General features: G+C 40.9%; 1 protein-coding gene across 2 annotated transcripts in view; it reads left to right on the top strand.

Annotated features, from left to right (window-relative positions):
* The window catches only part of LOC310854882 (FERM domain-containing protein 5-like), a 115459-nt gene that overhangs the window by 67176 nt on the left and 29622 nt on the right, over positions 1–18661 (top strand). For both annotated transcript variants that reach the window (XR_014568937.1, XM_083759627.1), the window contains exons 2-4: positions 4683–4787; positions 14494–14536; positions 14845–14923. Coding sequence is in view for 1 of the 2 variants with exons in the window: in XM_083759627.1 (XP_083615753.1) it covers positions 4683–4787; positions 14494–14536; positions 14845–14923 (227 nt within the window). In the remaining variant the exon portion in view is untranslated. The remainder of the gene's footprint in view (positions 1–4682; positions 4788–14493; positions 14537–14844; positions 14924–18661) is intronic.

Below are 18661 nucleotides of genomic sequence, written 5' to 3'. Positions count from 1 at the left end.
TTTCTTCACACTGCACATACAATGTACACTATGTGTGTGACCCTTTGGATTAACACCTTTGTCTTTTAAGGACCTTAGAAACACGGTCCATCGATCCTGTACGTTATAAAACAAATCACACTTGTGTGAAGTGAGGGGCGCAGCAAGGGCAGTATTTATATCAGCCAGCCAGATGATGTCTTACGTTGTCATTAACTACCCTAAACAAACATTAAAGTCCATAGACTTGGCTGGCAACCGGTTATTAATTAGGCTCTAAACAAACATTAAAATTCCATAGACTTGACTGCCACATGGCGTAATTTCAGAAAGCCATGCATTGGAGGAGTCTAGCGTCCCTCAAAAACGTGTATCTAAATAAAAAGTAATACTGCTTTCTTAAATGGCTATTTTTTAGGAAATAAAATAATTCCCCCAAACAGTAATTCCCACAGTAGTTTCAGCCTTATACAAGTGTGACTGAAAGTTTGAAAAAGTCACATTGCAATACCACGCAACCTCAATTGACATTACAGTAGCTAACATACTAAGAACAAAAACACAATTTAAAGTATCTTCTCTATCTAAGCACCACTGTACTGCAGATTGGCCTTGGCTTTAATCCCCATAAGATGTTGAAGAACACTTAATTTAAGATTGATTATTTTGCGCTGCAGAGCCGGGCTGTCCATTCCACTGAGGCCATGGATGTCAGACTCAGTGCACTGCACCGCATCAGTATGCAGCACATGCTGCTATACCAGCAGGCAGTGCTGGAAGAACCACTCCCATTCTTTACATGAGTAAAGTAAGTGCAATATTCAAAATTGTACTTCATAGTATTTGAGTTAATGTACGGAGAGGAAACAGGAAACATCTCCACACTACTAGAGCTCCACAAGATTTGACCCTTTAGGTCTTCATCAGGCAATTGTTCAAACATACAATATAAGATAGGTATAAAGTATAGATAATGATTAAGATAGCAAAACAAGCAATGAACATCTTTCAGCCGTGTCTTTAACAGTGATTAAAGAGAGCGTTGTGCATTATAAAACACATTTGTGTGTTTGCATTTCAGCATTCATAAATAATGTCCCCTACTACTGAGATATGTCATTCCACTTCATTTAATTGCTAAAATCCTGGGATCAGATAAATCATTGTGACTGTGTTGTTGTTTAGCATGTAAACTGTGGAAGATTGCTCATTAATAACTATCTCTCTCTCTCTCTCTCTCTCTCTCTCTCTCTCTCTCTCTCTCTCTCTCTCTCTCTCTCTCTCTCTCTCTCTCTCTCTCACACACACACACACACACACACACACACACACACACACACACACACACTCAATAGTAATGTTCTATATACGATAGACGATATAAGAACTTCAGCAAAGATCTAAAGAGCTACTCTAATTAGCTGTGTGTGTGTGTGTGTGTGTGTGTGTGTGTGTGTGTGTGTGTGTGTGTGTGCGTGCGCGTGTGCGTGCGTGCGTGCGTGCGCGCGTGCGTGACAGTGACAGACCTTTCTGTGCCCTGTGGAAACAGTTTGATGTTAATGTCTCAACCAGTGAGGACATAAGAGCCAGTGGGTTCAGGTCTGGGTTACAATGTGTTCTTCATGTTATGCTTTTTCTTGGCAATAAACTGTAGTTCACACACAAGTCTCTTTTTTTGTTTTGTTCTGCTTCCAGCAACTGATTAGCATTTTAAAGCTTTAACTCGGTTTGAATTTGTTTGGATTTGGACAGAAAGTCTTTGCGTTTGGTTCAGTCGGAGTTCTCCAATAGTCCAAGTAAGGAAGATGGGACAGTAGTTTCAGAGACACGTTATTCCTTTTTGTCACAAAACCTTTTACAGCTGTTCAGGAAGTTGGGAACTGATCAGACTAGTTCTGGAACTAAGGACAGGTAGACAGGTAGAGAGCCAATTAGGACACAGGTCCGGTGGAGATGTACGGTGTGGTATAATGTCCAAAAAGTGCAGTCCACACTTCATCTGACATGTGTATTTATTTTGTAATACTGGTCAATGCCGTGTTGGCTTGAGAAACAGTTCAACAGTGACTCTGCAGCAATGCAGCTGACCAGCTGTTTTGTAGCTTTCTTGCTGGTAGTGTGAATGCAGCATTGGAGTCACAAATACAATAGGTCCTTCGGTCACTGGTGATAATAAATGCAGATTGAATCAGTCCGGAGAGACTCTCTGCAGCCACACACAGTTTGTTAGACTAGCGCTAAAAAGAATGACTGTCATCCCAGGGCTGCAATAACCTTGTTAAGTGTTAGAGCCACCTGTGTCACCTGAGAGCTGGTTCTATTGAGGGGACAGGAAGTGCAGGGAGGTCTCATTCATTCATAACAGGGTTTTATGTGCTGCATTGCATTGCTGTGGGCTTTCTGTCTGCTAATGTTTGCTCCACAGAGCAGCTTCATATTTCAGCTATCGTCCTCCACTCAACATATTCCATTTTGCAAAGTCATGTTTATACTGTAGGAAACCTCTTCTGATATTTTAGAAATACATGCGTGGGAGTAAAGCAAGCTTTTTCTGTCTCTGTCCTAAATCGTAGAGTAAGGAAATCCTGGTGTCTGTCTGTTATGTGCAGCAGAAAAAGATTGAAAGCGCCTCTGGGTTTAAAATGCTACCCTAACCCTCTGTTGAACAAAAAGCTGTCACTTTCGAATCAGCTGTCTCATAGCACAGCTGTCTGTTATGCTCCCAGGAACCACACTGGTAAATTCAAGACTGGGAAGAGGAAGCACTTTGATGGGAAACTGTAGCCCAGGTGCGTGTGTGGCAACGGTGTGTGTGCATTCATATCACTTGATGAGTTTAGAGGGGAGTATAAGAAGTTCTTCACTCCTGCAGAACAAATGCTTTACTCTCCTTTACTATAAAGAGCATGCTTTTGTTTGATCTAATGATGCATTGACTTCAAGTGCAAGATTTTAAGTTTAAAAAGCACGGTATTACATTTCTGCAGGCAGGCACCATAAACATGACATGACTTTGTCACATTTGGGTTAATTATTCCTATTGCACTGCATGCTACCCTTTGTGCCTCAAAAGAACAGATCTACAAGGTGTCACATGCAGTTTAAAAAGGTGTAATATTTAAAAATGAATACAACATTTGTGAAAATATTCTGGGACTTCTTTGGCCTACTGGCAATGTACTCAACATCTTTGGTGCTGATTGGTGCAATGGATTGGGTGGGAGATTAGCTATGTACTCACATACTGTACACACACAAACGCTAACACACGCACATGCACGCACACGGATCCACATCTAGACGGCTCAGTCGCTACAGTGCCACGCTGTAAAAAAGGTGGAGTGGGGATAAGCGTATCAATCCAACCTATGAAGTTGACACTTTTGGATGTGACAAGCTTTACATGTGCTAAACCCAGGAAAACATGACATCCCCTCCAACAAAAAGACCATGGTTAATCTATTTAAAGAATGTGTAGCAGAGAGGCACTGGTACAGAAGCTTGAAGTTGGCTCATATAGGACTTTAATCTGATAGTTGCTCAGAGTAATATTTGATGCATGAACATTAATTACTCCTCTAATTAGCTAAGAGTTCCCCAGTCAGCAAGTCATTAGTCAGCAAGCTACAAATCCCTGAATAAACATTGGATTGAAAATGTTTGTATAAGGACGTACAGATATCTGTAAAGGTTCACTAATCACTACTTCATGAAGTAAATATGACATGACACTTGCCAGACAGTATCCAAAATGTATTTTAAGCCTTTGTTTTCCAGAGTATGAACCTGTACAACACTGGGCATTCTATCTAATTGACCCTTTTTCACTGAGTATTATTTCACTGATTCAATTTTACTGACTCGATCTATTTTACTGACTGAACCTCTCTCATTCACTCTATTCCTCTAAGTCTATTTCACTGATTATATTATTGGACCACAGATTTCTCCAGAAATATGCACATGGCTGCTGCCAAGTACTGTATGAATATTTGACAGCCTCCAGATATCTCCCCCAGGGCCTGGTGAAATATTAAAACATCTTTCTGCTGTCCGTTGTAGAGATTTCACTTTCTCACATATCCGTCTATGACAATGGATACCTTTCCACCCAGACACACCACAGATACACTTGGGTAATGTTATGCTTATACTTTGTAGGGCAGTGTTTCTTAAAGTAGCAGGGACCCCTAGTGTTCCTTGGTGGGTTCCAGTGGGTCCCGCGCTACATGACTGATAATGATATGACTCATGAATCAGATGGAACCTTATTTCCATTTAGTTCTGTTTAATTCTCAGACTTATGGGGGTCAGAATCATCTTCAAGTAAAAAAGTGGGTGAAATTTGTTTTTGTGCATAGTTCCCGGGGTCAGTTGAAATTAAAAAGTCTGTCTGTCTGTCTGTCTGTCTGTCTGTCTGTCTGTCTGTCTGTCTGTCTGTCTGTCTGTCTGTCTGTCTGTCTGTCTGTCTGTCTGTCTGTCTGTCTGTCTGTCTGTCTGTCTGTCTGTCTGTCTGTCTGTCTGTCTGTCTGTCTGTCTGTCTGTCTGTCTGTCTGTCTGTCTGTCTGTCTGTCTGTCTGTCTGTCTGTCTGTCTGTCTGTCTGTCTGTCTGTCTGTCTGTCTGTCTGTCTGTCTGTCTGTCTGTCTGTCTGTCTGTCTGTCTAACTGTCTGTCTGTCTGTCTGTCTGTCTGTCTGTCTGTAGCGGGACGCCAAGGGCCAGTACCTGTTTGACCTGATCTGTCACCACCTCAACCTGCTGGAGAAGGATTACTTTGGCATCAGATATGTTGACCCAGACAAGCAGAGGGTGAGTTATAATTTTACACTAGGCTCAGATAAAAATGTATTGGATTGACTGGAACAGAAAGGAACAGTCTTATCTTCTTACCATCTCCACTCTCTACTCTATTTCACTTTGTTCCCAGCTCACCCTGCTCTGACTGTGTTACTGTTCCTTATCAATCTGTCTTGAGTAGAGTGTCGTAGCCAGATGATCAGCCTACTGATCCAACCCCATTAAATAATTTTGATTTCCCCAGACGTAGCAGTGGGTGAAGATCTCTCAAGTGGTTTTCTGCAGAATATGTACAATTATTTACTATAACAGTATGGCACATCTGGAGTCCACTAGCAGTCTAGTGCTAGTGGTTCTCAAATGTTTTATTTGCAAAGACCCCCTTAACAGTCAGCTGTTCCCCCGTACGATATGCGCAAATTCGGCTTTGCTTTAATAGCGTGCGAGTGGTATTACATTTCTGCAGGCAGGCACCATAGACATGACATGACTTTGTCACATTTGGGTTAATTATTCCTATTGCACTGCATGCTGTCTCCTTTGTGCCTCAAAAGAACAGATATACAAGCTGTCACATGCAGCCATGAAGCTTGTAGGCCTATGTCTCTATTTTGTTAAGTAACTTGCAGTGTTAATTGGAAAGTCATGACAGGGTGGCAGCTGTAGACTATACTAAGGGAGGGAGGAAGATATTATGCAGACACATCACTTCATTTGTTTCTGTTCTAACTAAGCATGGGAAAACAGCTGTAAAAACTTTATTCTAGTTCATTTGATTTATAAATGAATAACTAAACCTTTGAAATGGCACCTAACTTTCAGATCGGAATGGAACTGCAAGTATACGCAGCATAGGCTGTCAATCCATGCGTAATGTTCCCAGAATCGTCTAACCCGAACATACAATTTTCCTTCTCAAGGATTATGGAGAATTTTACATTTAAAAAAAGGTTGAGAAATCACCGAATCATGGGCGTTTCAAATCTCAACATTTTTATGTGAGACCATACAGCTACATCCCGACACTCAGGACAGATATTGCTGCACGCATGCATGCACTGTTGCACACACCCTCTTTATTTGAAAAAAAAACACCAGTAAAATAACGTTTATTGTATTTTATTTCATTCATTCATGAAGGAATAAGTTGAAATGCCACCTGCATGCTTCCCTGTGTGTGCATAACCCGATGTTATGGTCTTTGCTTGCTATGTTTGATTGGATGACAAATTGACAATAGAATCGGGTGTGATACAGCGAATGAAAGCAAACTTCCCAAGGATTATGGAGATGTTTAAAGTTTTTTAAAAGGTTGAGAACTATGACCGTTTCAAATCTCAACTTTTGAACACAGAAAGCCGTCCCTCGTGCTGGCAGCAGGCGCAAGCGAGCGCTGTTGCCATGTCTCATAGAAACAAGTAAATAGGTCTTTAGTGCCTATAACAGGGGTCTGCAACCTTTTTTAAATGAAGAGCCATGTTTTTATTTTCTAGATAGTCAGTGTGCCATATCAAGATTAATTTGAATGACACCACATTACAATTTCATATTTTGATTGTTCACAAATATAAAGTTCTTCTTTTGTTATAGTGATCATTATAATATATCCCCATGCAGTCAGAGTTCATAGTTTTAATGAATGTATAGAATGTGCTGTGCAGAATGTAATTTACATACAAATGTGGGGGACTTCATTTATTTGACTATAGATGTTTAAACTGACAATATTCAGTTGTCACCCTCCTTTGTGCCAATGTGGCACTGCCCATTTACAAGCTCACAACACGTGATGCATTGTGAGCTTGTAGATCTGCTATTTTCAAAAGGAATCTTGGAAAAAAGTGACAATATCTTTGAAACATTTTATTGAAATATTTAAAAACACAAATCTGTCATGGGAGTCACTGGCCCAAAATATTTTTGTATTAGAGTCCTTAACACTTACAGCACGTAGGACGCCTGAGAACGTCATAGGATACCGAACGTAGAGTTCTAAGGACGTCTGAGGACGTCCTAGCGACATCCCAGCGATGCGGGGCGAGATATTAATATTCAGAATTTTTCCTATTTATTTTTTTGGCATTTCGCTTTTCGCTTGCCGTATGCTAACGCTCAGTGCAACTATTAGCTTATTATTGACTCCCACGTTAGCGAGACGGAAAGAATGACTCGTAGCTCCTAATCCAGGGCGCTCTCCGTGGTGATGAATAGAGCGATATGCTGGCGCTTATTTTCTGCTCCTCATCCGTCTCTCCCGCAAAATATGAACGCTTTTTGGAGCGTAAAACAATATATTAAGATGATCGGGGATGTTGAGGTCACTTTGTAAAGTCAACTTTTTTAGGAAAGTGTTTCCGGTTCATGGCTTTCAAAGTAAAAGCGATCAGACACCTCCGGTATTCTATAGCCTATATTTTGAAGGCAGTCGGCGTACTCAATGTGTTAATTGGGCAAATGCATTCATCTGGGTGTCCTTGACATGGCAATGTCACTGTGTGAGGATCACTGGTTTAAACAACATTAGGAAAAAAGCCCAAATAAGCACTTTAGAGACAAGAAAAGCAACCACAACTACCAATATTTACAACTTTGCAGACAAAGAAGCCCAAAGTCGCTTATAATAAACAGACATGGCAACACTGCTGAGCAGCGCACGGATCGCTCTTGTGTAAAATCAAACATTGCTTTTTGCATTTAAGATGGTGGTCAGACCCAGGTCTAATCGGAATGCCCTGATTCTTTTTAGGTCAAGGGGCTTAATAGCAAATTGCGCAAAGCGAATATCATTAACATATGGACACTCCCCCAATGCTAAAATATGCAGGAAAGTGGTATGCCATATGTGTGTCAGCACGGCTTCCATAATATGAAAGGGCGCAGAGCGAGGCCACGGTTTGAGCAAATTCTGTAATACCACATGGTTTTTCCACCTTCTTAATGGGACTGTGAGAGTGTTCGAATTGAACATTTGTATTTTGTATGTCCGTGGCAAAAATGGAATTTTGACAAAAATGTCCACCACAAGCCAACATGGCGATGACCCCTGTATACGCAAGACTGTGTCTATTAACTCTGAGGTTTACAAATATATAGTATACTATTATTAAGTATCATACACACATGTGCGTACGTGCCTGAGAAAAGATACGACTGAACTGAAATGAATTTGAAGTGTTTCCTAACCTCCTATATAAGGGAGACATTGTTCACGCTTGAATGGTGAATGCTTCAAGTTCTCAGACACTATAGGAACCAGACACACTGGACAGTGACGTGCTTGCTGTTTTCTCAGACAGTAGTGCGTACAGCAGGAAAGACACTGACTGGACAGGTTGTGACGTGCTTCGTACGGTTTGAAGTGTCTGTCAGCTGTCACTGTCACGTCACCGCATTAGACAGTACAGTCTAATAGCCTCCATCACGTTGTGATTTCTAGTTGCAGTGATGGAAGAAGTAGTACTCCCTTTTGTTTTACCTACTATAAGTAAATGTATAGCAATAGCACCATGTACAAATACTCTGCTACATGTACAAATCCTGTATTCACAATTTTCCTTGAGTAAAAGTCCAAAAGAATTGGCATCAACATAGTACTGTGCTCATTTATGAATGGCCCTTTTCACGAATACTTTTGAAAATAGCAGATCTACAAGCTCATAATGACTCATGCTGTAATGAGTTGTGAACTTGGTGATCAGATATCTTGAAAAGCTGAAGTAGGGATTCATTGGTTGATGTACACTGTACAGATTAGCCTACAATACATACTGTACAATACGGTACAGTGTACAGTGTCCATTGTACCATATGTATTGTAATAATAGGCTAATTTCCAAGTTCAAGTAATTGTATTGGAGTCATTTCATTTATTTGTGTAGGCTTCCATAAAATAGCCACTTTTAGCAGTAAAAAAATCATTGCACAGATACCAGGATATAATGTAAACAAATAAGAACATGATACAAATTCTGCAAAATAATAATTAAAAAAAGGACACAGACAACGTGTTAAAGGACCTATAACATAAAATTCAACTTTTTCAATTTCTTTTGTGTTTTTGGGGCTCCCATGTGTGTTTTCTATCCCCACAAATAACCAATTTTGAACAATCAGGCCTTCATGTCATATGGGTGTTTTAATGGAAATTGCTCTCAGAAACAGCTCGACTGATTTTGGCCTCATCGTGATGTCATCAATGTCACCCTACTTTGTATAATTCCTCCTTTTCTTCAGTCTTCAGTTGCAAATTTGCATTTCCACTTTGTTTACAATGTCCACCATTGTTGATTTTCCAAGCTGGCATGGAATGGAAACAAGCCTGTTGTTATCTAGCATGAGTATTATAATGACTCAAATATAAAATAATCTGCATATCAGCACCCTATCCACCTCAGGACAGTGTGGTACTGCAGCTAAAACTGCTTTCAAAGTCCAGAAAGAATTGACAAGGCCTGGTTATATCAGAGTGGTGATTGAGGCTCAAACCATTAGAAATAACTTTGAGGGACATAGACAATATGATTATTAGATATTAAAAGCAGTTTTAAAATGCATGTTATTTGCGCTTTAAGAAAGACCTTTTGATTTTTATTAAGCAAACAAAAGAAACATCTTCAACGAAAGTACTCAAAATGACAAGTATTCAAAATGAATGTTTCTCTATGATAATGATGATGGTACCAGTGCTTTCGTCAGCATTCACCTGTTAGGGAGGTGATGACCTGAAAATGTACTAAAGTTTACTGAAGACAACACAGTGACCAACCTAACAACCCCCTTTAGAGCTTAATACAGTATAAATGTAATGGCATAACTTTACCAAAGACAGAACGTCGACCAGCCAAACTCCATTTAGGACTTTATGGACTAGAAATGCATGGCCTATCAGCGATAATATCAACAATAGCTTTACATTATTCAAATCGGGTAGGCTAGGATGAATAAATAGTTTTTCCATTCTTTGAATGTTATCTTTTCAGGGTCAACTTTCAGACTTTTGTATGTCTCTCATGTTCTCTGAAAAAACAAACCAAAGCTGTCTTGCTCTCTTTTCTAAGAGACCTTGAACTATGAAAGAGCTTTTGCTCTCAAGGGAGATGACTGTATGTCTCCAGAGTCAGATAAAATGTTCCTTTCAAACTTTTTGAATTAATATACTCAAAGTGACATTCAAGGATGGGGCCTGCACAAAATGATCACACAAGCATTTCTGCATGCACCTGTAATATTTGATTCCATATGCACGTCTATGATACCACACATCTTTATTTTGTATCTTTTATAACAATATAGTTAAAAAAAAATATATATATATATATATTATATTATATTATATTATATTATTACTTAGTACTGAATCTACTTCGTCATATTGTATAAGAGTGTTGCACAAAGGTAAAGTAGAGAAAATAGCCGATCTACGATTGCAGCCTTGTGAGATTGTAGATTTTGTATTTTCAACGATAATTATGTCAGTAGATGGAGTAAGGGGTAAAACGAAGTAGATAGTTTCACACAATAGCTGGGTATAGTTGGAGATCAGAGAGATTCATTAGCAAACAGGGCTCTTTTAACCCTGCGGCTCTGAACCCCTGGCAAAGTCTGACCCACAAGCACCGAAAGCCATAAAGTCTGTGCAGGATGTGTTTACAGTGAGGAGAGATAATGATTTCTTAACGTTGCATCAGCTCGACAGTACACAGTAAACTCCTCCGTGTTCATTTAACCCGAGTTACAGTCGGTTAAATGGCCACCGATGATTTTACACGTGCACACTGCAATCTCCTGAAGTCTTTGAGGTTTGCATCGGAACAGTCTGTTCTGCGACTGATAAAACTATGCTTTGTCCGGGAATCAATGCCAAATTATCATTAGAATGCATTCGATTACCTGTTTGAGAAAAGCCACATGGAGAGAAAAACATTGGCTCACCGTTTCCAGAGGAATCCGGAATGAACAAATGAACTGATAACTGACTGAGAGATCGGTTTAATCTGAATGGAATCAACTCGATGTCAGAGAAAATGTGCAATACATTGTTTTGAACATAATACTGAAAATAGCAGATCTACAAGCTCACAATTCGTCATGATGTGACATTTGGGTTTGCAGATCGTCTAGTTTAGCTGAAACTAGACTAGTTGGAATAATGAATAACTCATCCTGTGTAGGTAGTTTATGTTTTGTAATAATAATAATCTAAATCTGGAAAGTAATCAGTAAGTAATTATTAATTAGTAACTAAGGTTTTCAGATAATCTTAGTGGAACAAAAGGTAGGCCTACAATATTTGCTTCCGAGATGTAAATGCAGTAGAACTAAAAAGTATCAAGAAATGAAAATATTTAAAGTAAAGTAAAAGTACTTGAGTTAGTTACCGTTTGTCAACAAATGGAGACAGCGGGTCTTTGTCAGTGCACAGAAGACAGTTTCTGCTCCTATAAGTGAGCCTTAAGGTCATTACACACTGGCGAATTAGCGACGCGATGCGAATAAGCGATCTGAAAATGCGAAATATTTGCCCGGTGAATTTATTCGCGTTTGCCTATGCAGTGTACACATCTATGCGACGCGTATTGTGCGATTATAGATCCTCTCCTCTCCCTCCTCCTCTCCTCTCCTGTCCTCTCCTCCCCCTCCCGCTTTGGTATCCTTTCTTTAATACCCCCGTATCCAGTACTTCACAGATGGAGGGGTCCAATTGGTACCGGCCCACATATGGTACAATTGGTACCGGCCGCGCCCGTGCATGTGGGCATATATTCCGGTTATAAAGTTAAAGTATTTATTTTCGAGTCAAAAACGGGTCTGCACAGCAAATATTTGATGAGCCTGTTCACTGGTTATTTTAACTTTTTTCAATATTGGCATATTGCCTATGGTAAATACCATAATAACATCAACACATCAATTTAACTTGAACAACTCCTCCTCCTCTCCTCCTCCACTCCACTCCACTACTCTTCTCCTGCGTTATGTCATTATTGGTATCCTTTCTTTCATACCCTAAAGAGAAGGCACTCATGTTCCGAAACGTTGGTCCTTAATAGAAGTGTTCTGTATCGTGATTCGTGACTACGAGCTGTGCAACCGATCCTTTACAAGTTTGTCTCCCGTCCCGTGGTCACCATGCACCTCGATCCTCACTAAATTGGTGTGCAGCGTGCGCTAATACCTCTTTTGTTTGTATTGGTATATCCTACTATCCTTTCCACCACTTCTTGTCTTCTGCACTACCGTGAAGTGGAGTCCAGAGTCATTTGGGATCGACGGCCGGTCGGCTGCTCACCCGTGCCGGCGATAAAATATAATTATACAATAGGGGGATGTCAGCTAATTTGGGCCACTTTTTGGTAATTTGGTAATTAAACTGAGAAAAAGCAATGCATGACACTAAATTGGGTTTATATGATTATTATTGACTGTTTAATATCATGTTTAAGTTAAATGTATTTAATAACAAATAATAGTTTAGTCCCTACAGCTTCTGAAACAAGCTGTCACATATTTTTAAGATGTAGCATTTTCATGTAAAATAAGCCACCTGATCAGCTAAGATGGGCCACCGTTTTTTTTAGCCTTGCCTTTTAAAGTTTAACAGCCAATGGATGCACATGATTCTCGCTACAAGTGTACTTGACATAAAACAGTCTATGGTTGTTATGGCGGGAGATGCAATGCATCACACGCAACAGATGAAATAATATCAGTCATATATGACTACTCAGGGTAAATGCCAGGTGAAAGCAATCTCAGTTGTCAATGATAAGGTGATCACATATACTGCTTAGCCGACTTTTTTTTTTTTTCAGCTAAAATGGGCCACTCAAGCTGCAAAGAAAAACAGTCATTTCTGATTTAAAAGAAATCACACCCGTGTGAAGTGAGGGGTGCTCTTTTCATCGTACATTATCCATTCATTGTCAATGGGAATTTAGTCTGTGTAGGACAAAAATCGCCGATTTGCTCAGACACATGACGTAAATTCTGCCGGGTGTGGCTGCACTAATAACTTACCCAGGGGGCAAAGGGGCTTGACCTGCATTTGTCATAACATACAAAGTTGTCCACATATCTATGACCCAGTAGGATCACAACCTATATGGACAACCTGGTCAATTGTTGAGCGAAAGTCCAATATGGCCGCCCCAATATTAGCCCCTATTAGTTATAATGGGGGGTGAATAGTGCAATCTTTTTAACAGAGATATTTCCACGAAACTTCACAGGTTGATCAATAATATGAATACGAACATTTTTTGCATTGAAAGTTTCCATGAAATCCAATATGGCCGCCACAATATTAGCACGCAGAAAATAGGTTTGGCTTGAACTTCTGAACCAGATGAGCTAGAAACGCAAACTTGGTATCTATTTCATGGTTTCTGACCATGAGATACTCAATGGAATACCTATTTTTATTATTGGGTGTGTCAATGAAAGTCATGAACATAGTCAGCACCATAAGCAATTTCCGATACTTATAGCAGCCCATTAAATTGCAGCAGGGCTATGGCAGGAGAAAGCACACAAACTACCAGTGTTCCATGCATTGACGGGTTGTGACACTGTGTCAAGCATGTTGGCCACGGGAAAAAGACTGTATGAAGTATGGGCTTCTGAGCTTATACACATGCCCTGTTGATATTCATTTGTGAGGTAGAAGGAAGCTTCTGGCCAATTCCAAAGATTGAATTCTGGATCATAAAAAAATACTGATTTGACACAGAGATCACCCATATCAGACAATCATACAAGTGATCGCGGCCATCTTGAATATTCAATGACAATTTTCAGTTATGCAAAAGACACTTACCAAGTACTATATATGGTAAATGAGTCTGAAATATCATATTATATCCATCATTCATAAGAAAACAGTTGTTGCTGGTGGCCATTTTGAAAAATGGCTGCCATGGTCCCACCATAAAAAATAGACCAATCAAATCAATTGTTTTGTCAAGTACAGCTGTGTCAAGACATATGTGCTGTGTCCTGTGTGCACATGATGTGCACACACACCCAACAGAGTTGTAGGAGGGGACGTGTGCAACAGTGTGTGCTGCTGCGCTATCCCGACCTGCGTAGCCGGACCGACGGCTGCTCTGTTGACATCTACTGTACGGTACGCCGCTGTTTATACACAGCAACAAGTTTGGGCTGCATTCTGATTGGTCAGAGGTGCTGCAGTTCACCAGAGCGAACAAATAAAGAGCGAAAACTGTCGCATTTTCGCACATTCGCCACTGATGTGGAAGCTTGCATTGACTTCAATTGGTCGCCAATTCGCCAGAGTGACTCTCGAGTCCTCAGCAGTTTCACCTTCACAAAATAAACAGACACGGAGCAGGAAGAGCGAGAAGGACGCTAGAATGGCTTCCTGCCAGGCTGCGTGTCATTAAATTGCTGATATATATATATATATGAGACAAAAAGGGACTACTGCACATCCAAAAAGACCCGTAGGAGGTGCAAGTCTAGTTAGCAGGCATAGACATCAAAAAAGAGAAAAACCTTCCAAGGAAGGGACTGCACACTCCAGGGAACAGAGACGGACAACTTGCTGCATCAAACTTATTTAATACGTTTTATATATATATATATATATATATATTTACGTAAAACAAAATGGGGTTATTTGTCTCGACCCATGACAACGGTTGTGTGCCATTGTTTGGGAACCTACAATGAAACTCTCTTTCTCTCTCTTTTCTTATAGCACTGGTTGGAGTTTACAAAGTCAATTGCCAAACAAATGAAATGTGAGTACTGTATTTAATACACCACATTTATGAAAATAAATCTCTTATCCCTCTGCAAATCAGACATATTATTATCAGTGCAACGCACACACTCACAGATACATTTTGTTATGTTTCAGTGTTGCTTCCACCAATGTGTGGTCCTGTATTCTTAGTGATATTAATTGTTGGTTCATTGGTTGGTTCATAAAATTATTATATGAGCCTCATGGTTGACACTAAAGTAATGATTATAAAACGCACACATTGTGTAATAATAAGCTATTGACAATAATAACTAGTGACCGACAGTGTTTGTGTCTCTTCAGCCCAGCCTCCATTCACCATGTGTCTGCGAGTCAAGTTCTACCCCCCTGACCCCGCTGCACTAAAAGAAGAAATCACCAGGTGAGATGCTATAGAAAACACACCCCACCCCTCATCATAGTCTGTTCCGCGCTGCGGGGCGAATAATTTGTACGACATTTGTTGGAGTTTGGGGAAAAAATGTGTGTGTGTGTGTGGAAAAAAACGCTTAATGCCAATCGGTCAAATGGTGTCCGAGATTAGCTGCTCACAGACAGACACATACTGTACATACACACTCTCACACGGACGGGGACGAAAACATAATCTCCAACCCCCAGCCGGTCTGGCCTGGCGTGGTTTAACAAACTACTGTTTAATTGTTTGGCACCGTTTATGTTGAAGTGACAGAGGATGGTGGAGCCCCAAGCAAAAAAGGAAGCAGCATCTGATTTACATTCTGATACTATCACCCTGACAGTGTGATTTGCTGGGGAGGTGTTTGAGAATTCCCTTTTCTCTAAGCTGCAATGTCAGGCCGCTCTGCACCAGTCGCGTCTTGCATGTGGCATTCCTGACAAGCTAACAAACTGCTGCGTGGAGAGTCCAGACAGAGCAGAGGACATCCATCCTCCTAAACCTAGCAGTCAGCACACACATCCTACTATACTAGGTTGCCAACATTGAAATAAGGAGTCAGGTTGTCACCCTTCTAGAGTCTAGAATCCAGACTTAGTAAACTGGACCAGAGTTGTGTCTGTACTTGGACGGTTGGACCACGTTTTTTCTGTCTACACCAAATCTCTTTGCGACGTGTTGTGAGCTTGTAGATCTCCTATTTTTGGCTAATGTTCCTCCCAGGATATGGATGCTGTGGTTCAATGCCCCCCCCCCTATTCTTCTTAAAAATCAGGGATGCCCGGCTGGGTGTCCCTTATTCCATTTTCAGGTAGTTAGAAACCTTCCATCCTCCTAAACCCATGGTGTCTCTAGCAGTCAGCTCGTAATAAAATCTTCTCCTTCTTCACGCTCCATCACCTCGCAGTGTCTCAGTAATCTTGGGAGGGGGGAATTTCAGCATCCTCCACCATCTGCTCCGACTGCGACAACCACCACCACCACCACCACGCATGCACGCACGCACCCACGCACACACGCACGCACACACACATATACACATACACTTATACTGTATCATCACTGTCGGCAGAAACCTTGTATCTCCACATTGTCCTGTATACTTTATCATATTAATTTATGACAAAATCTGAATGGAGAGGCTGCCTGGGAAACAGAAGTGTGCAGGTTTGATTCCCAGCCCCGGCTTTGAGCGCTTAATAGGACCATCTGCAGCCATCAGCTGGGTGAAGCTGATACTGAATTTCCCCTATTGGATTAATAAGGCATACCGTACAGTAATGCATACACCCACAGACAAGCATGCATACAGTATATGGATGCATATTCACATCAGTCCGAGACACAAGTACACACACACGCACGCACGCACGCACGCACGCACGCACGCACACACACACACACACACACACACACACACACACACACACACACACACACACACACACACACACACACACACACACACACACACACACACACACACACCTATGGGACAACTGCACGCTGAGCTCGCTCTACAACACCAGAGCCGGTAGCTTTCAAATGGATTGTCACGTATGGATCATGATTATTTATTTGAGGGCACTGGAATGGAGCGACACAGAATATTCTATGACTTTTCAAAGGTTGGTGAAAAACGCTCTGAATCAGGACAGCAGGAGGCCTGGTGTAGCTCTGCTGCTATATTAAAAAGGCCACAAAGCACTAACCTTCCATGACATTAAAACAACATCCTGCAATACTCTTTATTGCTTTGCTGCTTGGAGTACAGCTGAGGTGTCTACAATGCAGTGGCACACTGCACTGAAGTACTTTACTTGAGTACAAAGGGAGTCTACCAACGCGCCTCAAGCCTAAAACGGCTGATCCGGTGCTTCACAGGTGCAGGGACATCAAAGTTGCGAGGAGAAGAGACTGGAGCAGCACGGACATTTTGAGCCTTTTATTTAGGTGCTAAGCATACAAAACGACTAACGTTTCGACCTTGCGGTCTTCATCAGAGTCATAGGTGGTAGCATTTGGGCATGTCTTATATACAGGCTGGGCTATCAATGAGCCAATGACAGGGTACCATATATGACATGTAATAACCCGTTACTACGAGCAGTCTAGATAATGTAAGAGGGTGGCTATGGAGAAAACGCTGTTGAACAGTAAAATAAATAAAGTAAAACAGTGATTTAACCATAAAATAGCCATCGAAATTAAAAAACAATATTTAGGAACAACAGTGCACATACATATTTAAGGGCCTTGTGGCCAAATATATAGAAAAAATAAAAAACAGAGGTACATCAGAAACAAGACAATACAACACTCTCAGGGCAAAAAACTGAAGATTTCAGGGACGTCTAAAAAGGGGCATGTTTATAAAAAGCATGAAAGGCTCAGTTTTTCATTTAAGCCATTGGGTTCTAAAGTGTCTAGTGCGTGTATCCACTGTGCTTCTCTGCGGAGCAATTTATTGATTATATCACCTCCCCGTGGCGGGGCTGTGATTTTCTCTATTCCCCAAAATTTGAGGGAAGCTGGGGACCCATGATTAGCGTCTTTGTAGTGTCTGGCCATGGCATAATCAAGGTTTTGGGTTCGAATGGCGGTTTTGTGTTCTCCAATTCTTAATTTAAGTTGTCTTTTGGTTTGGCCTATGTAGGCTAGTCCACATGGACATTTAAGCATATAAATGACATGTGTAGAGTTGCAATTAATAAAAGATGATATTTAGAATTTTTTGCCTGTGCGTGGATGGGTAAAGAAATTGGAGTTAAAATAATTGGAGCATTGTGTGCAGTTGCCACATTTATAAAAGCCTTGGGGGGGATTTGAGAGCCATGTCGAGGGGGGGCATTCATGTCCGAGTGGACTAGACGGTCTCTGAGGCTTCTGGAGCGTCTGAAAGCAAATAAAGGTGGGTCAGTACATATATTTGCAAGTTTGGGATCACTTTTCAGGATGTGCCAGTGTTTGATTACCCCTGCCGCTGGTGTGAATGGTGTGGAGAAACAGAGACGTGTTGGTGTCTGCTTTTTCTTTTTGGTAAGAAGGGATGTTCTGTCAGTGTGAAGCGCACTGTTAAAGGCTGTATCCAAGTTTTCTTGGTTATAGCCTCTTTCTCTGAATCGATTAGTGAGGTCAGTAGCTTTTGATATGTAGTCCGTGGTGGAGCTACAGTTCCGTCTAAGACGTAAGTATTGGCCTTTAGGGATGTTACGGATGAGCTGTTTGGAGTGGTTGCTATCTGCTCTGAGTAGGGTGTTCCTGCTGAGCGGTTTGCGGTAGATGGTGGTGTTAAATAAGCCATCTGCGCTCTTGAATATTGTCAAGTCTAAAAAGTTAATTCTGTCGTTATTGAACTCCATGACAGGCATAAGAAGGGGCAAATGCACTGCCCATGGCAGTCCCTTGACATTGTAGGTAGAAGTTACCAGAGTATTTGAAAAAATTGTTAGAGAGAATAATCTCAGCTAGATCAGTCAGAAAGGCTGAGGGGGGCAATGTGTGTGCCGGGCACCTATGCCTGTCTAGTCATGGGTTTTTGGGAAGACCAGTTTATTTACAACCTTGTTAACAACGTTTTCCTCCCCAAAATAAAAAAAAGGTACCACCGATGAGCTGCATTTGTTCCATCAATATATTAACTCCACTACCAAATACTTAACTTTTACCATGGAGTTCGATAACGACAGAATTAACTTTTTA

The sequence above is a fragment of the Protomyctophum parallelum genome (assembly GCF_964188405.1).
Source record: "Protomyctophum parallelum genome assembly, chromosome: 2".
In the NCBI taxonomy this organism is placed as follows: Eukaryota; Metazoa; Chordata; class Actinopteri; order Myctophiformes; family Myctophidae; genus Protomyctophum; species Protomyctophum parallelum.
This window is presented reverse-complemented; position numbering and strand designations above follow the sequence as displayed.